This window comes from Heptranchias perlo, chromosome X (assembly GCF_035084215.1).
Source record: "Heptranchias perlo isolate sHepPer1 chromosome X, sHepPer1.hap1, whole genome shotgun sequence".
NCBI classification, from domain to species: Eukaryota; Metazoa; Chordata; class Chondrichthyes; order Hexanchiformes; family Hexanchidae; genus Heptranchias; species Heptranchias perlo.
In genome coordinates, this window is record NC_090370.1 from 5,149,945 (window position 1) to 5,173,559 (window position 23,615).

The window sequence follows — 23,615 nt, forward strand, 5'->3', positions numbered from 1 at the left end:
AGCTCGTTACATATTCTATGGGGTTTCTATCCTAGCAAAACAATATGGGCTTAGTCTCTACTGAAAATTATTTATGTGGCTCTCGTGACATATTAAGTGGTAGAGCATGATTGAGGTTATGGTGGCCTAGCGGTTAGGGTACTGGACTAGCAACTTAGTTGTGAAATTGAGTTCAATACAATTGACCATAAAAGCTAAAAACCCAGCTGGCTTACTAATGTCCTTCCAGGGAGGGAACCAGTCGCCTACACATGACTCTGGTCCCACAGTAAGTGGTTGACTCTTGCAGGTGGGCAATAAATGCTGCCTTGTAATTGTCGCCCATATCCTAAGAACAAAATTATTTCCAGCACAGTAGTGGTTTTGGTGACTGGTCAGCACCACCCCCCCCCCCCCCCAACCCACAAAAGAAGCAGAAATTGGCACAGCAAATTACAAAGTGGCATTGGCAGAGCCCAGCGATGTGGCATATCCTGCCTCTCAACTAGGAGCTGGCACAAGTGTGGCATGATTGGGGGGAATGGAAAATCTTTTTAGCCCTATATTAAACTAATTCAGGCAATCAACCCTATAAATGAATTCAGACATGGTCCCACAGAATAAAAATGTCCTAAATTTGACACTGACAGTCTCAGTCATAAAGGCCGTCAGCAGGCTGGTGTGGGAAATGGAAAAATGTCCCAGTGGTGGGTGCTCTCAAGATGTTGGGATTGAGACACGTTGTCGGAGCAGAGACGAGGGTGCTTTACTCTGCATCTAACTGTGATGTACCTGGCCTGGAAATGCTTGATGCTGACATTGGGTGCTTGAAATGAAATAAAGAATGTTCTATTCTCCAACACTAACACCCCTCACCTTGATGCACACACAAGTCATTTTTTTAAAGAAAAAAGTTTGTGATAAAAATGTGATTACTGTAGCTCTACCTATGGCACTCCAACTAATATTTCACTAATGTGATAGTTTTTTTTATACTTGTTTGATTTCCCTGTGCAAAGAAATGGTTCAAATGATTTTATTCTTCAAAAATGCATGCCATGAATTGTGATGCATTTTTGTCTGTTGATCAGTGAAAATTGTAAATCCTAGGTGCTTTAGCATTACTCCGGTATTTTCTGCTCTTGTATCGTGGCACTGTGGTTGATAATCTTCTGTGATGCAAGCAACTGTATATCATGTTACTGAAAGCTCTTCCATTTTTAAAAAATTGAGTACCAAACTATTCACTGTCTTTGCTAATGAGTACTAAATTTCTGTAATCACTCCCTGATAAATGTTTTGCAGTATACCGGATAATTTATATAGTAATTTAAGTTCATCATTTGGCTTTGTTATGGTGTACTGCGTTTTATCATCAGTTCCAGGTTTTGAAGGTATTTCACACCATGCTTAGCTGTCGAGTTTTCACAGGAAAAGTGTTGAAGGTGCCTGTGATAGCAAGGTTTGTCAGCTGATTAAGGGAGAGTCTGTGGCCAGAATATATTACATAGAGAATAATTGATATCTCAAAGTGAATTACAAGGTTTGTACTTGGAGAGTGAGGTTCAAATAATCCAAACCACAAGAGACAAGCTTGAACAGTGTATGAATGTCATTTGCCTTTCAAGATTGGATCGATGTTCTATTGTTTAATTTTGAAATGGAGAATTCGTTCCCTCCCCCTCCACTTAGCCTGGTCAGGTTCAGTGATGAACATAAAACATTTATCACTGTACTTACCGTTAGTTAAGCACCGTTAGAGCGGTTAGAATGTGGAACTCGCTACCACGTGGAGTAGTTGAGGCGAATAGCATACATGCATTTTAAGGGGAAGCTAGATAAACATGAGGGAGAAAGGAATAGATGGTTATACTGATAGAGTTAGATGAAGAGGGATGGGAGGAGGCTCGTGTGGAGCATAAACACCGGCATAGACCAGTTGGGCTGAATGGCCTGTTTCTGTGCTGTAAATTCTATATAGCTGCCTGAGGAGTGGGATCGGGCTGCATGCAAATGGGAATGAAACGCTACCGTTGGTTCACATTCTGAATAGGAATACTACTACTCCCATTTGAAATATTATGACCTTTAAGTAAAATAAGGGAATTGGGTTATTGGCACAATTACTATATTAGCAATTAGTGGTTTTGATTCTACTTTTGTTCCACAGCTGAGGAACACAACTGTTATTACTTAACCAATCCACATTGCCACTTATTCAAAATCTTTTTAGTTATTCCAAATGACATTACTGGTTCATTCGAATATGGTCACCCATTTTTGCATGGAGGCATCTGGAATAAGTGGCACTGGAAAATCACTATTGCATACTAAAATGCTCAGGGATCCGGCATAATGGGTCCCTGCCCACCCCATGATCACCACTAAACCGGCGGGAATAATGAGGAAAATCCTGCCCCTAATTTTCTTATGAACATGCAACAATAAGCAGTTTACAATCCCTGGAAGAATTTTAGCTTCCGAGGGGCTTTACTGTTGCTAAAACATTTTTTTAAATGTTCTAAAAATCCTACATTGTCTTGACAAAATTATCAGATCAGTACCGGCTGTCTTGTACTTTATTATGAATTATATTGCTAGAGGTAGAAAATCTAATTAAATGACTTAAATTTTTGCAAAGTAATGTTGCTATGCATCATCCCAGGTCTTTCACATTTTTTTTTTCAAATCCCACTCTCCATCTTGTGTGATTATTCAAAATCTTAATTCCTGACTGAAAATCTTTAATCCCAATTTCAAGTGTTATGTGGATGAAATTTCAATTTTTTTTCTTTAAAAGCAAACAGCAAAAACAGCTTTTTTTTAAAAAAAGCTACCTTTTCATAACTGATTACAAGCTGCAACAACTTTAAATGTATTGAAAATTTTAAAATTATGTTCATTGCAACAGTAAGAAAAAGGAGCAAAACACTTGTTAACTTGATTGGTATCACAAATCCCAATCCTTTATAACATTCCATAAATGTTTTTCTTAGAAAAGGACTGAGATTTTTTTTTAATTTTCAGAAAGGGAATGAAATATGGTTTAAACCAGAGTCATGGTTAGGGATTACAACCCAGTGGGGCATCATTCTCATAATTGTGGAAGCCCACAAATAAACCTTTCTTGCTTTCATTGCAGTTTTATGGACCGGGAGGTGGCATTGCTGGGAGAAATGGATAAAGTCAAAGCAGCAGCATGTAAGTGTCCGTCTGTTTTATAATCTATAATAAGATCCTGTTTTAGGAGAGTTATTGCTGTGGCAGTTTGTGGAGTGCTCAGGTATGTTTTGGGTCCATTAAACTCCACTAAGATCTTTAATGTAGCGACACCTGCATGAAGTGGTCACCTTTCAAGTGGATCCAAACCGGTTTCCTAAGGCATATGCCTGGCGATTCTGGGTGACATATGCTGAAGTATACTGTGTACTAAAGACAATCCCATTTCCAGTTTTAATCCCTCATTGTGCATGGGTTTAAGGATGACTACTTATTCCAGTTTCATGCACTCATCCTTTATTAATAACTGAACAATATTTTCAACTGGTTGCAGATCCTGACTAATTTAGAACTTCAGAAACTAGATGCATGTTTGCTGCCTTGAAGTTTAGTTGAACACTTTTTTTTACCCCCCGCCCAGCTCCACCAGATTGAATCCCAGTCTCCTCAGTGATTTGAACTTAACTCTCCTTAATGGCAGAATCAGAGCTCTTGGCTAAGCCACCAGATGGAGCACTTCACTCTGGAAAAACTTCATTCATCTGGGTGAAACTGATACATTGGTTTACAGATTAATTATTTTCAAGTTTCTGAAGAAGGCTTAAATTAAGCTTTCAAGAAGCTCAAATTATTTTTAAATGTTTAGATGGGATTCATAGCAACATTTTACTGTTTGGGCAAATCTCAAAAACTGGAATTTGAAACTCACTGATGGGGAAAATGCTGTCCTTTTGAGATTATATACTAGGCTGTCTGAGTAACAGGAGTGTTGCTCTGTATTTATATCTAATTTAAAATGTGTTTATGCCATAAATTGATATTTTAATGCCAAATTAAAGTATATGCATCTTTAATGTAAAGTTTTCTGAATCACTCTTTGGCAAACCACTACAAAGGGTATTGTATATTGCCTTGAATAAAGATCCAAATAATTTGCTTAAATGATGGGCCTCTAGCACTGGCTTTTTAAAGAAACAGTTATATAATTAAAAACTTTGTGTCTGGCATGTGTCACACCTCAAAAGGCGTTGCACATCTATGGAGCAAAAAATCATTATTGGCAAAAATGCCACTATCTGTTAACTGTGCTGATTGGTGCTATCTAAACAATGGGATATTTGAGCCTCTCAAATTTTTCCCACAGTTTTTGAGCAACCACCTAAAAATAACATTTATAACAAAGATTTACACAATTCAGCGAAATATAACTAAAGTTACCCATAAACCGACCCATGGACTGATTTTTTTTTTCTTTATGGGCGAACCCCCTCATGAGAATGGGGCCTAGGTTGTGTCTCTTCCTGAAGCTTGGTTCACTCTGGGTCTTGGCAATTTTTGTTTTCCCTTGCACATACACTGCCTCACTATTCTGACCAGTCTCCCATGGGGAGTTTCAGATTTTATGTTTAACTGTGTAAAAACTAATAATCATAAAGGTGTGTAAGGGCCTCATTATTAATACTACAGTGGATGCCGCCATTAACACAAGGAGCTTAACTAATTAATTGTGACGTTTCAACTACAATTTCAGTTCTTTCTCACACTCTGGTTCTGTTACTTTAGTCTTGGCAATTGCTCTTTTGAACAATTTATTTTAAATCAACAGAAGTTGATTTTTAACAGCAGTAAACTGATGGCAGCACTGCCTTTAAGTGGCAAAACAACACATTCTTACTCTGGAAATTAATTTATTTCATTATTATAAACAGTTCTAGTAGATGAAAGGTAGATGTAAAATTTCTATTAATGGGAAAAAACTTTCAATTAAAGTACAATTATTTGTCTGTGGGGGATAGTATGGATTTTTTTTCCCCCAAAGACTTTCACCATCAAACTTAGTAATTGGTAAATACATTTCTAACTACAACAACCAGCTGGGTTTATCTAATGTAACTTCCAGTCTGCTGCTACCATACCATGACTGTCAGAGCAGCCTGTGATGCCTTATTAGTGGGTAATGAAGCATATTGCTGTAATCTGTTTTTATTGATTTGAAAAAAATTTCCTTCATTGTTCCTCTGACCAAGAGGGCAGGTGAATGACCATCTCTCTGGCATCAGCCAATGCCGCATTGAACCACCTGCTAGAAGGTAGGACTCCAGTAAGTGTGGTTTTTTTTAAAAACCTCATTTTAACTGATACCTGTGAAGAGTTCAATCACTATTGGATACATATTCAACAGTAGGCTGACGACTAGTTTTTGAGACCATTATACACCCCTAGTCAGACTAAGACTCCATTACAAAAGGCTCACTTAAAAGTATATAGTACAGTTGACTTCTGACAGATGACAAGTATCGTTAAGAAATGTTTTACTTGATGGGAGTGAATAGAGATGATATATTGGAATTCTAGCTTGAATCTGAATTGTGTGTGGATTAGGGTTTTTTTTCCCCCAGAGTGCCCCATAAATGGAAGCCTCTACTGAATAATGTACAATTGCTTCCCCATGGTTTTCAGTGGAAATCCTGGACAGCCGCCAGAAGAGAGCTGAAGTATTGAAGAGAATGACAGACAATGCTGTTCGAATGTCTGAGGAACAGCTAGTGGAGCTCCGAGCTGATATTAAGGTAAAATTGTTGCAGTTGGTTAAGCATCTGAGTTGAAACATCGTGAAAACACGGAACACTTTTCAAAGCATGGTTTGCTTGTTCTTTAAGTGTATATTATCATTTCTAACCCGTAAATTTGTCATGCTTTAGTCAATGACCACCTGTAACATTTACAGCTTGATTTGAAATCCTAAAAGTCCACCTATTATGGATACAAATTAAGAACTTAAAAAGTAGTTATCTTAGGCATTTGAAATCTACCTGTAAAGCAGTTGCTGTTTAGAACTAGGGGAAAAATATGAAGAAAATTTTACTGTGTTCTTATCAGCTACAGTAAACCCAATAACTTGGTGAATATTTTGCAATGCCGTCTTCAACATTTCTTTTTACTCAATAATAACCTATTGAAGAATGTAGAACATTTTGTGCTGAATAAAACTGATAATCCATAGTGCCATTTGTACATGCTTCCTTTGCATTCTATTCTGAGCATCGTATTTGCTTTCCAAATGACTTCCCAAGCCACATCTACCTTACAACTATTTAAGCTTTCATTAGGGGTTGGAGGTCATATTAAGTTGTTCTGTTGACTCCCTCTTTCCACCCTAGTAGAGAAATGAACCTGGGTTTTGGTTTTGTAATTCTAATGATTTACTGGATTTCCTTTCCTTTTCTTGTGAAATTCATACCTTTTTTTTCCTTCTTCCACCTTCCAGTGTTGCATCATCACACAGCATTCTGCAGTTGAACAGACATGCACCCTGTTCCCAGGCACACTGCGAAATACTGTTCTACATCAGCCACTGGGAAGTACAAGAGTTCAAATCCTGCCACGGCAGCTGGGGAATTTAAATTCAATTAATTAATTAAAATTCAATTAATTAAATAAAAAATCTGGAATTAAAATACTAGTATCAGTAATGGTGGCCATGAAACTACCGGATTGTCGTAAAAACCCATCTGGTTCACTAATGTCCTTTAGGGAAGGAAACCTGCCGTCCTCACCCGGTCTGGCCGATATGTGACTCCAGAACCACAGCAATGTGGTTGATTCTAAATTGCCCTCTGAAATGGCCTAGCAAGCCACTCAGTTGTAAAATCTCGCTACGAAAAGTCATAATAAGAATAAAACCGGACGAACCACCTGGCATCTGACCACTAGGTACCGGACACGACAACGGCAAACCAAGCCCAGTCGACTCTGCAAAGTCCTCCTCACTAACATCTGGGGATTTGTGCCAAAATTGGGAGAGCTGTCCCACAGACCAGTCAAGCAACAGCCTGACATAGCCATACTCTCAGAATCATACCTTTCAGCCAATGTCCCAGACTCTTCCATCACCATCCCTGGGTATGTCCTGTCCCACCGGCAGGACAGACCCACCAGAGGTGGCGGTACAGTGATATACAGTCAGGAGGGAGTGGCCCTGGGAGTCCTCAACATTGACTCTGGACCCCATGAAATCTCATGGCATCAGGTCAAACATGGGCAAGGAAACCTCCTGCTGATTACCACCTACCATCCTCCCTCAGCTGATGAATCAGTCCTCCTCCATGTTGAGCACCACTTGGAGGAAGCACTGAGGGTAGCAAGGGCACAAAATATACTCTGGGTGGGGGACTTCAATGTCCATCACCAAAAGTGGCTCGGTAGCACCACCACTGACCGAGCTGACCGAGTCCTGAAGGACATAGCTGCTAGACTGGGCCTGCGGCAGGTGGTGAGTGAACCAACACGAGGGAAAAACTTACTTGACCTCGTCCTCACCAATCTACCTGTCGCAGATACATCTGTCTGACAGTATTGGTAGGAGTGACCACCGCACAGTCCTCGTGGAGATGAAGTCCCGTCTTCGCACTGGGGACACTATCCAATGTGTTGTGTGGCACTACCACCGTGCTAAATGGGATAGATTCAGAACAGATCTAGCAGCACAAAACTGGGCATCCATGAGGCACTGTGGGCCATCAGCAGCAGCAGAATTGTATTCCAGCACAATCTGTAACCTCATGGCCCGGCATATTCCTCACTCTACCATTACCAACAAGCCAGGGGATCAACCCTGGTTCAATGAGGAGTGTAGAAGAGCATGCCAGGAGCAGCACCAGGCGTACCTAAAAATGAGGTGCCAACCTGGTGAAGCTACAACTCAGGACTACATGCATGCTAAACAGCGGAAGCAACATGCTATGGACAGAGCTAAGCGATTCCACAACCAACGGATCAGATCAAAGCTCTGCAGTCCTGCCACATCCAGTTGTGAATGGTGGTGGACAATTAAACAACTAACGGGAGGAGGAGGCTCTGCAAACATCCCCATCCTCAATAATGGCGGAGTCCAGCACGTGAGTGCAAAAGACAAGGCTGAAGCGTTTGCAACCATCTTCAGCCAGAAGTGCCGAGTGGATGATCCATCTCTGCCTCCCGATATCCCCACCATCGCAGAAGCCAGTCTTCAGCCAATTCGATTCACTCCACGTGATATCAAGAAACGGCTGAGTGCACTGGATACAGCAAAGGCTATGGGCCCCGACAACATCCCAGCTGTAGTGCTGAAGACTTGTGCTCCAGAACTAGCTGCGCCTCTAGCCAAGCTGTTCCAGTGCAGCTACAACACTGGCATCTACCTGACGATGTGGAAAATTGCCCAGGTATGTCCTGTCCACAAAAAGCAGGACAAATCCAATCCGGCCAATTACTGCCCCATCAGTCTACTCAATCATCAGCAAAGTGATGGAAGGTGTCGTTGACAGTGCTATCAATCGACATTTACTCACCAATAACCTGCTTCACCGATGCTCAGTACCAGGACCACTCTGCTCCAGACTTCATTACAGCCTTGGTCCAAACATGGACAAAAGAGCTGAATTCCAGAGGTGAGGTGAGAGTGACTGCCCTTGACATCAAGGCAGCATTTGACCGAGTGTGGCACCAAGGAGTCCTAGTAAAATTGAAGTCAATGGGAATCAGGGGGAAAACTCTCCAGTGGCTGGAGTCATACCTAGCACAAGGGAAGATGGTAGTGGTTGTTGGAGGCCAATCATCTCGGCTCTAGGGCATTGCTGCAGGAGTTCCTCAGGGCAGTGTCCTCGGCCCAACCATCTTCAGCTGCTTCATCAATGACCTTCCCTCCATCATAAGGTCAGAAATGGGGATGTTCGCTGATGATTGCACAGTGTTCAGTTCCATTCGCAACCCCTCAAATAATGAAGCAGTCCGAGCCCGCATGCAGCAAGACCTGGACAACATCCAGGCTTGGGCTCATAAGTGGCAAGTAACATTCGCGCCAGACAAGTGCCAGGCAATGACCATCTCCAACAAGAGAGAGTCTAACCACCTCCCCTTGACATTCAACGGCATTACCATCGCCAAATCCTCCACCATCAACATCCTGGGGGTCACCATTGACCAGAAACTTAACTGGACCAGCCATATAAATACTGTGGCTACGAGAGCAGGTCAGAGGCTGGGTATTCTGCATCGAGTGACTCACCTCCTGACTCCCCAAAGCCTTTCCACCATCGACAAGGCACAAGTCAGGAGTGTGATGGAATACTCTCCACTTGCCTGGACGAGTGCAGCTCCAACAACACCCAAGAAGCTCGACACCATCCAGGACAAAGCAGCCCGCTTGATTGGCACCCCATCCACCACCCTAAACATTCACTCCCTTCACCACCGGCGCACTGTGGCTGCAGTGTGTACCATCCACAGGATGCACTGCAGCAACTCGCCAAGGCTTCTTCGACAGCTCCTCCCAAACCCACGACCTCTACCACCTAGAAGGACAAGAGCAGCAGGCACATGGGATCAACACCACCTGCACGTTCCCCTCCAAGTCACACGCCATCCCGACTTGGAAATATATCGCCGTTCCTTCATTGTCGCTGGGTCAAAATCCTGGAACTTCCTTCCTAACAGTACTGTGTGAGAACCTTCACCACATGGGCTGCAGCGGTTCAAGGCGGCTCACCACCACCTTCTCAAGGGCAATTGGGGATGGGCAATAAATGCTGGCCTCGCCAGCGACGCCCACATCCCATGAACGAATAAAAAAAAACTTGACCACCATTTTATTGTATTTAAAAACACATCTCTTCTCTGGTGAATAGCTCCCCATGTGAGGAATCACAAATGTAAATCCTTATCCTATTGCTTCATGCTGCATGTTGGTGCAACAATCTTTAGACGTTGTTCTTGAACACTATCAGCTTAACATTATATTAAGCAACAAGTAGTGGCTTATTTGTAACGAACTGCTAGACAGTTGAAAATTGATCCAAAATTTAGGCGATACACAAGTGTGTGCACTTGATGTTGGTTTGGTTGCTGTTTTTTATTTTGGTTTGTGTCCTATGGTAGAGTTTCTGGATAATTGCATTTATTCCATCAGATCGGGACAACTGGACAGCCATTATCATGCAACACCCTTGTAGAAAGCATGCAATTCTTAGTCCAAAATTGCATTTTCTTAGTATATCAAGACTGAGCTGAACTTTGGAAATGCCTCTGTCACGTGTTTGTAACTGTGTACAATGTCACCTTGCCTCAGTGATAGCACTCTTGCTTTTCTCAGAAGGTTGTGGGTTCAAGCCCCATTCTAGGACTTGAGCACATAATCAAAGCGGATGTTTCAATGCAATAATGAGGGAGTGCTGCACTGTCGAAGGTGGTGTCCTTCACATGATGCCTGTTCAAGTGAATGTTCAAGATCCTATGGCACTTTTTGAAGAGGATAAGGTGTTTTGGCCAACATTTCTTCCTCAACCAAGAACAGATTAGCTGCTCATTTATTTCATTGCTGTTTGCGGGACCTTGCTGTGCGCAAAATGGCTGCTGCGTTTGCCTACGTGGCAACAATAACTGCAATTCACAATAATTCATTGTATGCAAAGCACTTTGGGATGTCATGAAAGATGTGGTAAGGCACTATATAAATGCAAGTTCTTGAAATGAATTTCATATCAATACACATCGAGGTTGTAAACTAAAACTACAATTTTTCACTGATAAATTGTGCTCATTAAGGTGAAGGATGTCTGCTGGGAATTGAATATTTTCCCACTTTTTCTACATCAAGCACTCCCATGTAAGGTGTAGCACAAGTAAGATCTGGTGGAAAGATCCACCTTCCCTGCTTCAGCAATCTCCCTTAATCCCAATCTTAGATGACTACTTCCTCTAACAGTGCAGCATCTCCAGTTCTCAGGTGAGCCATTTTTATGGCCTATGAATGACACTGACAATTTTGTGCCACACTTTTGTGCTGTGGAGACACACCCACTAGGAACTGGGTAGAGACTGCCCAAATTCATTTCACATAGAATTTTTACAGTCAGGAGAAAAAGAGGAGGTCCTGATGGTATGTTTTTTTTTTAGTTCCTTAACTTTTTCTGACCAGATGATAGGAAATACTGTGCTTCCATTTTGTGCTTAATGTCCAGGAAAGATTATTTTCCACTACATAACAATGTAGTATTTTATTTCATTTTTGGGGGGAGCATTATGTAGTTTGTGGAGTAAGATCACAGGAATATGGTTGGTATGGTCAATGAAACACTACACAGTTTGATTGGAGTTGTGCAGAAAGCAGAAATGAGAGATTTCCTATCCCCCTGTTGGATAGAGTTATCTTTCTCTCATTTTAGTAGCTTAAACTTGTGCAGTACATTGGCCTTGAAGTTATCTTTTGGGATGCTCAATATTAACCCATTTATTTAAAACAGATTAACGCCTCTGCTAAAATAGCGGGAAATAGAATTTTCGGTGAATGTGGAACAATTTGTATAACATTGTTCCAGGGCCATTACACAGAAGATGACTACAATGTATGTGGCATTAACACGAGTTCACTTATTGCTGTGAATTAATACACTGTAAATTGTTTTTAGATTTACATTTTCCATTTACTTAATCAACATGTTCCCAAGTGGAATTGATAGATACGCCATACACACTAGTGACTCTTTTAATAATTGTCAAGCATTTCACGCCAGTCTATTAATCTGAAGTGCCAGTTGCACAACTAGGAATCATGATTATTGTATAATTTAAAAGCTAAGATACCATATACCTGGACTTCATCTGCTAGAGTTTTTTTCAATGTATTATTTTAGCACTTTGTTAGTGAACGGAAATATGATGAAGACCTGGGGCGATGTGCACAGTTCACCTGTGATGTGGAAGAACTCAAAGCGAGTATCCAAGCCTTTGGACAAGGTAAGCTGAGGCTTGGTCATGTGACATCTAGTAGAAAAGATTGACTTAAGTAGGCCTTGCAGGTGGGGCACTGAGCATTTCTAATTCAGCCACTGGAATGTGTAATCGAGATCAGTTGCATGCATCTGATATCTGTGGCTTCACAGTGGGAGCAAGGGTGTAGGCCAACTACTTTCCCTAAGAGAAAATGAATATGTGTAGTAGTTCTTGTGTTTTCAGTGTAAAATGTTAAAGTCCTACGTAATTGTTGGATCTGAAGGAGACTGCATTTAGTCCATTTGAAGTGTCTGCTGCTGAGTTTTGTGACAAGTCAGTACTTGAGTCAGCATTCTGTAACTTAATGCTTCAGCTAGATGTGTGTTGTGCTTGCTGTGCTGGTGATGATTTTGTAGCCAGAGTTTCTTTTACCGGCTGTCAGCCATCATGCTTACTGGTTGCCTGCTGCGGATTAACTATCACTTTTGCCACAGAATTGTTACTCAGTGCTGCCACCTGCTAAGTCCAATGTTAATTGCTAATGCTGCAATATAGTACTTCCAAGGTACCATTTAATTGTGTGTCTATTTAATATTTTAACATGTGTACCAACCAATAACTTAAAAAAGCTTATTCTGGGTGGTCACTCTGAGAATCCAGTGAGACATGAGCAGGTGGATCCAGTATATCCATCAGTGCTATTGCAGGGAAAAGCTGAAGTACACAAAAGTACATTATTTGCAGTGGTGGATTCAGAAGTTTCGGAAGGGGGATGCAGTCACTGAAGGTGTGCGATTTATTTCCTGGGGGCCCCCTTATCCCCACCCAAGACATTTAGATTTTTGACACTTTTTGGTGCATATTGGAGACTACTGCAATTTTGCCTTTGGAGTCAAAAATAATCTCTTCTGGATAGGCTACCGATGCTTTAAATATTAAAATAAAGTAGTTGTTACAAGTTACAATTAATTTGATATCTGACCTTCAGAAGGTGCAAAGTGAGTACAACACAGCAGTGTGCATGTACCATAGCTGAATGAAGTTATCATTGTAAATATTAGTGGGCTGCAGGCTTATAAAACAATATAATTATTGAAAGACGTAAATGATATAACATCTTTAGTGCAAATAACCAGTTGATGTAAAGACCATAACTTGCATTTCTATAGCGCTTTTCACGTGTATCAAGATGTCTCAAAGTGTTGGATTAAAGAGGAAAAAACATACCTATTAATCTACTAACAGCAGAACTGTTTCAACTTGTGATTTATATGCCACAAGTGTAATCTGCACTGGGACTTGTTGTTGTCACTGAAGAAAGACCTAAGTGCCCTTCATCCCTTCTCAGGACTGTCCTGAAGGACTGTGTCCAAGCTGAAGTTGGCATCCAGCAAAGTGCCCCTAGGTACTGATCTGAATCAACAATGGGTACAGGTGACTGTGTGTCTTCCAATCAGTACCTTTTGAAGTCTCCTCTTAAGGCGTGCAAAGCCTTAATGCTTGTACGTAGGGCACCCAGTACCAAGTCCCACTGGTTAGCCCATTGTTCAAGATGGTCGGTAGATCTCCGGCTGAGTCGGCCAGCAACACAAGATTATCAGCAAGGAGAAATTCAATACTTTCAGAAATACCTAGAGCGGACACTCCCTCATGACCCATCCAACACCTCATTGATGAAGACATTGAATAGGATGGGGTGACAGTAGATAACTTTATCTAGTTCCTCTTTGAGAGAGGTAGGTTCAGTGAGTCTCCCATCTACCTTGCACGGATCTTGGAGCTAGAGTACACAGCCCAGATAAAATCCAAACATTAGCCATGTACTCCCATAGCTTCCAGCTTCATGAGGCTATATGTGAAACTAGATTGAAAGACTTAAGGAAATCAGTGTAAGTGGGTTTCCCCTTAGCTCCACAACGCTCTACAATCGCAAATCCACAACATATCCCACAGATTCCTTCCTCATAAGCAAAATCCAGCCCTTTCCATTCTTCTTAGTCTGCAGGCCACCAAAACGTCTGTGCATGCCACATCTTAAAAACCAGTGGTCAGAGAAGTTCCTCTAGTTTTCAGGCTCACTAGGATTCCTCTTTCTAGTGGATAGAAACTACAACTGCACTGTGGAATACTGAGGGTATCAGTGCCTCAAACAGGATCCTATTCAGCAGCCTCAGAATGGCAACTCACAAGGTGAATCGGTTCCTGGCATTGTTCTCCAGGACCTGGCGATTCTTCTCCCTCTTTTCCCCCTGAAGTAGCAGTCAGACACTGACTGACTGTATTTATCACCTCCCTGATTTCTGCATTCACGCTTTCCAATATATTTTACAGCAGTCTCTGCTGCATATCTTCACTTGATACATTTTACATCACTTACTCTGTCTAGTACAATTTACATAAACAATCTCTGCAGTATATCTCCCCCTAAAGATTTGAAGCGATTATATGCCACCAAGTGCAATTTCATTGCGAGCCAGCATAGGAAGCCACTTGACCGCACAGCTGCGCACAAATTCCATGCATGCGCAGAAAAGACTCGCAACATTCTGAAGCAACTTCGGCAGCAAACGAGAAGCACAGGAAATGGAAATCCTGCAATGATTTTTGTCCTCCAACATTGACAAGTGGACACAACTCAACAAATGCTCTCCGTTGCAGTGTATGGAATTGTTACTTTAGTAACTGCTAACATTTTGCTTAGAAAGGAAGGGTCCCTTAATAGCATTTTACCATACTGCAAGAAGACTTTCCCACAACTAACTAAGTTTATTTTCTTTGTTGTGTTGAGTTAATTAAGTCAGCTAAAAGTGGGCTGCCAGAAATAAAGCAGAAGGAAAATCTCACTAACATACTAATGCATCTTCTATTATCATTACTTGCACCATAATAAGTCTCATACACATCTGCTCTCCATGAAAGTTGGCCCACGGAGGGGACCAATATGCAAAATTTTTGAGATTCCCACACTGTAAATGTGACCCACTCCGAAACAGCTGTTGTATAACAGAAGAAAAGCCTTGAAGTGCTACGATATTGCATCATGAGAAAGAAATCCATAGCCATGTTGAGAAACCAGATAAAACACAAGTTCCAAACAAATTGGTTCCTTAAATTTGCCATAAACTTAAGATGCCTACTGAGATCATTTGAGTGTCATTTTAGTTTAGTGGTAGCTCTCTTGCCTCTAAAGATAGAAGATTGTGGGTTCATCCCCAATCTAGGACTTGAGCCCATAATCTAGGCTCACATATCAGTGCAGTACCAAAAGAGTGTTGCATTGTTGGAGCCACCATCTTTGTGTTTAGATGTTAAACCGAGGCGCTGTCTGCCTGCTCAGGTGAATGTAAAAGATCCCATGATATTTGAAGAGGAGTAGGGAGTTCTCCTGGTGTCCTGACCAACAAATGTCAACAAAAACACATTAACTAGTCGTTGATCCCATTACTGTGTGTGGAATCTTGCTGAATGCAAAATGGCTGCCTATATAACAATGACTGCATTTCACAGCAATCAATTGGATGTCAAGTGCTTTGGGACATCCTGATGCCGTGATAAGGTGCAATATAAATGCAAGTTCTTTTTTTTTAACCTGCCTGATCATAAACCAGCCAGGACTCACCTGATCACACAGTTGAGTACGCGCAGTGGAAATTTGCAGAGCATTCCCAGGTGACCTGAAGAGCTGGCCAGGCTGAAGCTTCAATTCCATGCTGTTTTTTGTCAGCAAATGATCATAAGTTTCCACAACTCAACAAACACTGATATCAGCGTGACCACTGACTGATGACATTTATGTATTACTGTCAATGACCTGGTTGCTTACAGGAAAAATTTCAACACTGCACAAAAATACAAAGAGCCCTTTAGTAAAAGGCCAATTCAAATTGTGAATCCTAAGGCAGAGTAATGTTCTATTTGCTAACTCTAAACTTTTCAAATTGGGCTCTCTTAGCACACAATGATGCTTGCCTCCTTACATTCTGAATGATTTCCTTTACCTCTGCCACATTTTGCCTGGAGGAGAAGGGAAGAATTATCTGTTACATGTCTGGTTTGTTTAGATGCCCAAGCACTACTGCACTCCTCTAAAGACCATTCCAAAGTAACAGTAATCCTGCTTTTGCATTATCTTATGTGTTCTTTCTGTTTTATATAGTGTCTCATCCCAAGAACAATTATTCTGCCAGATCAAGGTGTAGCTCTGTGTCGTCCATGTCTGTGACGAGTCGGAGTGATATTTCGGCACCCTCTACTCCCAACTGTGCTTCAGATCCCAGCCTTACTAAATCAGCAAAGAATCATCAGTCATCAGGAGACATTTCCACTGCCACAGCTAACTCTGCAAACCGAACTTTCCCATCAAATCGACCGGTATGAACTGCTAATGTTCTCTCCTACATCCTTCCCCCACCCCGGCAACCAAAGAAAATTGTTTTTGTAGTCCAAGTCATTTTATTCTTGTTTTGATTGGTACATTAATGTGAATAAAATCTCACTCAGAACTGCATGTTGTGCCATGAAGCGCTAGAAGATTGGGGTGGAGCTGTCAGGTCTCAACTTGAAATAGTGAACTCACCTAGTCATCGAGGCAAACGTGGAGCAGAAGTGAACTGTCCCACGCAAGTGGAGTCAGTCCAGACCACACTTATGGACCTCCTAGTGGTGGATTTAGAAGCCAGGGAAACAGTCATCGGTCAGTCTTAACGTAATGCGTGATAGTGGGGAGGCCTTTTTTAAAACATAAACATTAGGAGGAAGAGAGATGCTAAACGCTTGTAAATGAGAACTGGTTTTTTTATGAATAAAAATGCTTTACCTATAAATACTGCAGTTATATGTTCAAACATGTACATCCTGAATGGACTAAAACGTTAAGCAGCCCACCTACCTCACCCATCCCTCTGCTACTTGATATTTCAACAGTTTCTTTGCATACTAGAGCAGAATGTATGGTTGCTCACACTAGCTGCCAGTCACCTTTGTGAATTCTTCGTCTACCTTACAAAACTGTGTATGTCGCCTTTTCCAGTTGTGTTTCCACCATTATTGTCAAGTAGGTTTATCTGTACTAAAATGCTGAGAAGCTGTTAATCAGCAGTAACAAGAAAAGGCATCTATTCAACCTTTCAAGATGTACAAAACACCAGCTCAGGAATTTGTTCAACATATGTTTTCACAGCAGGTTTGTGCAAGTACATATGCCTGGTCTAAGATGAGTGATAATCAGTGTAGATATATTGGACAAATATCACTGTGTAAGTAAGGTTGACACTGGGTTAAAAATCTCTCACGTTTGAACTACTGTATGGTAGTTGGGGTTTGTTGGATTGAGATTTGAGAGAGCTTTATTCTGAGCATCCATTTATTTCTGATTACGCCTCTGAAGCACCATGGGATGTTTTTCTACATAAACGCAAATTGTTGTTGAGTGTATGAGCCTAGTGTATTTAGTTGAAGCTGACTAGAATAACTTACACCCCAGGGCTAATTCCAGGATGATAAATTCCTCCATCCCGCCTGTCAACTGCAAGATTATTTCTACCCTTGAAATGCTTTTATACTCTTAAGTAGAATTTCCACAAGACAGGTGGGGAGGGTGGGAGAGAGAGCAGTCATCCCTCTTCAGCGATGAATTATTTCTATGCATATCGATTGAGTTTGAAATAAAGCACATTCACAGCAATAAATACTTCCACGGGCAATTAGTTGATTGTTACAACAGAGCACTGGACTGAAGTCCAGGTTTAAAAGTGTATCTTGAAGTGGCAGTCTAGGCACACGCATGAAAAATAGTCACTGTAAGTCACCGCAGTACTGGAGTTCGGTTGGTGTAAATGGAACCCATCCCCCTTCAGGACAGGGCAGGGCTAGAATCTTGTCTTTACTGACATTGAACCTAAATTGTTGTCTCTTCTCTCTTCCATTTCCCCCCCCCCCCACCCTCCCAAAATCCAGAGGGGATTGCTGGCGCACCTTTGGATACAGACAACTTGCTAGAGGTGCATTTGTGCTTGGCCATGCACTAACTGGCATCGATAGCATCCATGAACAAATCTGAGCAGAATTGATTATGACTGTAGAAGCAAAAAGAGGCTGCAGTGGGGATGTAATGAATGAAAAAACAATGTAAAGTATATCTATTAACTATGTTGTTCTACCCTTAAAAAGGTGTCCCATGGAAATAGGAGACCAGGTTACCGACCTCGAGAGAATAGGATAAATGGCCCAAGCCACTTTGGAAGAAATGATGATAGGAATCGGTACCGGAATGGACCCAGGAATTACTCCAACACTCGATACAACCAACAGCCTGCAACCCATGGTTTTACCACTGATAACAGTCAAATGCATTCTACAGCTTCTAATGACATGGCTGCATCTTCTACCCCCAAGCAGTCCTCTTTACCTCCTGCTCCTGCCAATGCCCTTCCTCAACGTAGGCCAAGGTCAAATGGAAATGAAACCCCTGTGAACTCCTGAACGTTTCTGACGTCCAGCAACATACCAACGTTCCAGCTAGATGTGATAAAACACAAAATGAGTTTACATTCACCTTGTCTGTGCCACTTTTGATTTGTCTTGCAATCTGTTTCTTTTCCTTCTTTCCGGATCAACTTTTCCATATGTTCACAAGTTTTGAATTGATAGTGTCAGTATGTTGTTAATCTCTTCTGGAAGAGGGAGCAGCACTTGGCTGTACCTTAGACATGTTATTTAAACATTGTTGCCTGGTCTGTCATGGTTAAATCAGTTAGTTTTACTTTGCACACTAATGTTTTTTTTAAGAAATCACTATGCATCTCAAACTGTTAGGAATGAAAGTGCCTTGTACCTTTAGTGTTAGTCGCAACCACTTTTAATGATCCCAGACCACACTTAAAAATAAAACTCAACAAAGGACCAAAGACCTTTAAACTCTGCTGCCATAGGTATACCAGAGATCACCATTTAATTGTAACAGGGCACACATGTGATTACTTTCTTTTGTTCTGCTCTTTCTGATAATGGAACTGTTTTTGGATGGAACTGTTTTAGTAGAAAAAGAGTGAACTGCCTGAGACATGTATTTTATGTGCTGGAGATGACAACATGCCAACAGAATGCCAGAATTTCAGCATCACTTCCTATTCATGTCCAGCTGTATTCACTCTGACTATAGCATAGGTGTGAAGTGCTTTCCCTTCACACTGACATTGCAGTTATATTATAAATGCAGTCTGAATTCAGAGCCATGGCCTGGCCAGTGTGAGACTCACTGGAGGAGTTTGTCTCCTTCCTTTCAGAGTCAGTTCTGGCCATGACAGGAAATTTACATCCTGCAAATTTAGAGTCGGTGTGAAGTCGAAACCACTTTGCACCAATGCTAAAACTTGTAGTGTGAATGCATAGGAGCAGATGCAAAGTTTTAGTGGTATCTGTGCTGCTGAATTAACTTGTACTGGCTGCTGTTCTGATAATTCCAGAGTTGTTTCTATATTCGTCCCAGAATAGAAATTCACTTCACTCTGAAGAGAGTGAATCCACTTTCAATGCTGTGTGTCTGAAGTGATCCTGAATTCCCTTCTAAAATAGGTTTCATACATCAAGGTGGCAGTAATGTAGTGCTATGTCACTAAATGTCTGTGATGCACCCTTTAGAAAATAATCTGCTGCAGGTCTGAGCATACCCTTGATCTGATATGTTCCAGGTGTGAGGGGAATCAAACCACAAGTGACTTCATATAAACAGGACTGTAGATTCCAAACAGTATTGCCAGCAGTAAACTAATAAAAGCATAAAATGGGAAATCTACAGGAGTCTTTGTAAATGGATGCCCTTTGGAGCACTGGTCAACCATTAGTTACTTTGACATGTAGATTTTTTTTGCTGTTCTGTTAAATCTTTGTTTTTTCTTATTTAAAGCCCTGATGCCTTTTTTTCTCTCATAGATAGAATAAACAGGTGAAAAAGTTCCTAGCTTGATTGCTTTGATAGCTGCATTTTAGTAGTGAATGATTATCAGAACCATGCCCATTGTATGCCTGCAATGCTGATTCTGTAATTGAGAATAAGAAGTGAAGTACAAAGAACAGCAGCTAGTGTATTTATATATTTTTTAAAAACACCTATGTTTAAAATGTAATATCTTCAAAAATTGAGTCAGAAGTGTGATTTTTGTTCCCTCAGGCCAGTAATGTTGACTTCTGAATACTGACAGGAAAAACAAATGAGTCTTAAGTTTTAAAACTTTAATTTGTATCAAATGCTGGTTTAGTCCTACCCCTTCTAGTTTGATATGCTTTGCTAGTGTTCAGATCATTACGAAAGTTAGAATGAGAGGAACGGCTATGCAGCCTTTTGGGTCCGTATATATGATCCACTCGGATCGTTTCACCTCTCTCGGGCTTTGGGGCCGAGCCCATATCCCTTTTATTCCCTGTTGAATCAAGAATCTTATCAATTTATTTCTTTTTGAAAGTTTTAACCGTGTTCACATTCAGTGCACTAGGTGGAAGTCTGTTCTGAAATGTGAAGTAGCTATGTTAAGGGTTATCGTGATTAACCCCTACACATTTGATGTTGAGACAAGGGATCATGTCACAGATTCACTGTGAGCAGTGAAATGCTGGCTGCCCAGGACCAGACCAATAATTGAGAGCCAGGCTACCGTGCAGCAAGAATAATCCATTTTTCAATATAGTTGATTATTTGCATATCTGAATCCTCTGATCTATGGTTTGTTGGTGGCATGTTAGTACATTATGGCTGCATCTCAGGCAGTGGAATTGCTGCTCCCTCTTAGCGTAAGTCTCTTCCTGACATATGTCATGTATTTAAAATGTAGTTGATGAATAAAGAAGCAGTATTCTAAACTAATCCTCATTGTCAGCTTGGCTTTTTCCCCCTTTTTAATAATTACATCATGTCTGAAAAAAATCTAAAGCAAGACTACACACTATCCTTATGGAGAGAGGTATTCCTTAGGTGCAGTGACAGTTCACCTATTACATAGCTCGTCCCTTCGGTCTTGAAGTGTAGTATTGCAAACGTAAAATAAGAGCATTTGGAGAATTTATAGCTTGCAAGATGGCAAGCCTATGAAAGTCTTTTGTAACATGAAGACTTGAAGTTGACTTAACCATCCTACCAAGTATAACTGATGAAAGCCTGTTTGTAAGTTCTCCTGGTGAAATGGGCAGACACATGGCAGATGAAATTTAATGCAGAGAAGTGTGAAGTGATGCATTTTGGTAGGCAGAATGAGGAAAGGCAATAAAACTAAATGGTACAATTTTAAAGGGGGTGCAGGAACAGAAAGACCTGGGGATTCACATACACAAGCCTTTGAAGGTGATAGGACAAGTTGATAAAGCTTTTTTAAAAAAAAATACAGAATCCTTGGCTTTATAAATAGTCTCTGCCAGCTTGCATCATGTCCTCTGCCACCTCACACTGTAGCACTTGCTTGCTCCCTATCCTGTTCTTATCACGTCCACTACCCCTTTGCTTTTATACTACAGCTCTTTTCCTGTGGGCCCCCCCCTCCCAACTTCGTACCACTCTGCTGCTTCTATTGCATCGCTTGCATGTTCCTATTCCCTGCATACTTCCGTTACCCAATTCTGCCATTGCTTCTGCCTCACTCTTCTGAACACTCATCTTACACTGATGTATTCACCATCCACTCTGTTGCTGCTGGTCTCACTCCAAGGGGCCACTGCTACTGCTGCTGGACCTACTATGCATTTGCATCATTCAAGGTTTTTCTTTTTACCTCCTTCTGTAAACATTCTGTTTTTGATCAGAAACTTGAACCTTTAAACCATCACCAAACTGAATGAGGGAACTTTATTTGCTACACTGGAAACCCACAAGGTGTGATAGAAGACTAGAAATTCTGGCTTTTGGCCTCAATGTTACTGCATCTTAAACAAACAAAAGTAGGAAGTGGAGTTTTTTTTATATTGGATGAATCCACAATCTGATCATTTACCCCAAAATGTTAAAATTAAGCTTTGAAAGGGCTAAATTGTATGACAATTTATGACTCAAAGTAGTACATAAACTCAGACGGCAATTAAAAATGCAGTTTCTTCAGTTTTTGTATTTGCTCTGCTGCTGGGAGTCATTGGGTCAAATTTGATACAAACAACCACTGCATCAAAACAATGTTTAATTTTACAATTGCTAATTAGTGAAGCTCATGTAAATTAACTTAGAAAAGCAGAATACTACCTTTCACATACATAATTTTAGCTATAGCAATTAGTTTAAATTGCACATAACTTTGATTACTATATGGCAAGTATCTCATCTCACTTCAGGCTCAGTACTTTGTTTCACAACCAATGCTTCTATGAAATAGGCCTTAACATAGTTCCCAGTGGGTGTGGGTTTGTAGCACAAAGCTACTCAATCTGGCAATTTCCTTCAGTCACCAGTGTGGGAAGTGGAAAAATGAATGCTGTAGTGAAGGTGGGTCTTGGGGTTATTGGGACAAATTAAGAATTTTGTTCTATATCAAGCTGTTCCATATCTGACCTAGGAATGCTCGACGCTGACACCATTGGGGAAGAAGTTCCATTTGTCGATAGTGACACAAGTCGATGAACCCATCAAAAAGCTAATTAATTTGACTTCATTTTTACTGTGAAAGTTCATCATTCTTTAATTCAATCAATTTTTACATACCATTTCCAACAATATTTTACTGGAAAATCCTGTTACTGTTCAACTTGTACATTTGTGACCAGTTACAGCCACCCTTACACATAAAACCCACTCCATAGCATTTAAAAGGCATGTAAAGTTCACAAACTAAATTCCAACCTCCTCCAGAGGCCACTTCTTTGCAAGGGCAGTTTACCAGAGCAATGTAATTTTTTTCACCTGGGCAAGTATCAAAAACAACATTGTCTGTGTACATAAGTGTGACTCTTGTGACAGGTGTGTGTGTGTATTTAGGTAATTGTAAACAATTTTACAACACCAAGTTATAGTCCAACAATTTTATTTTTAATCCCACAAGCTTTCGGGGGCTTCCCCCTTCCTCAGGCGGTGTGGAAGGGGGAAGCCCCCGAAAGCTTGTGGGATTAAAAATAAAATTGTTGGACTATAACTTGGTGTTGTAAAATTGTTTACAATTGTCAACCCCAGTCCATCACCGGCATCTCCACATCATGTATTTAGGTAATCCTGGCACTAACAATGTAACAGATTCATCCCTGCGTTATGCATCTCTGCAGATTCTCCACCTTTAAAATAAACTCCCCACTTCAGTAAAATAAGGTTTTTCACCTAAATAAAAATCAACCTAGCTTAATGGCATTACAACAGTGACTACACTTCAAAAGTACTTAATTGGCTGTAATGCACTTTGGGGCATCCTGAGGTTGTGAAAGGCACTATAGAAATGCAAGCTCATTCGTTCTTTGCATTAGTTGGGAAGATGTGGAGTGGGGGAAAAGGCAGCCATTTTACATTCTAGTGTTTGAATGATACTAAATGTCACCAAGACATTAAATGGATTATGATACATACTAAATGGCCCACAACTTGGTGAGAACCACTAAAGAGGGTAGAATTCACTCAACAGCTCCAAGCACATCTGTTTCTTAAATGATTAAAAAATTGTTCAAAAGAACAAAATTCATTCAAAGAAATAATTCAAATGCAAAGTCTAGACTTA

The 23,615-nt window shown here is 40.9% G+C and overlaps 1 protein-coding gene across 2 annotated transcripts in view; it reads left to right on the forward strand.

Annotated features, from left to right (window-relative positions):
• The window catches only part of LOC137307187 (spermatogenesis-associated serine-rich protein 2-like), a 92,456-nt gene extending 71,653 nt beyond the window's left edge, over window positions 1–20,803 (forward strand). For both annotated transcript variants that reach the window (XM_067976554.1, XM_067976555.1), the window contains 5 exons: window positions 3,122–3,180; window positions 5,659–5,768; window positions 11,868–11,970; window positions 16,103–16,317; window positions 18,115–20,803. In XM_067976554.1, the coding sequence (XP_067832655.1) occupies window positions 3,122–3,180; window positions 5,659–5,768; window positions 11,868–11,970; window positions 16,103–16,317; window positions 18,115–18,426 (799 nt within the window). In that variant the 3' untranslated portion in view covers window positions 18,427–20,803. The remainder of the gene's footprint in view (window positions 1–3,121; window positions 3,181–5,658; window positions 5,769–11,867; window positions 11,971–16,102; window positions 16,318–18,114) is intronic.
• The last annotated feature ends 2,812 nt before the right edge of the window (window positions 20,804–23,615 follow it).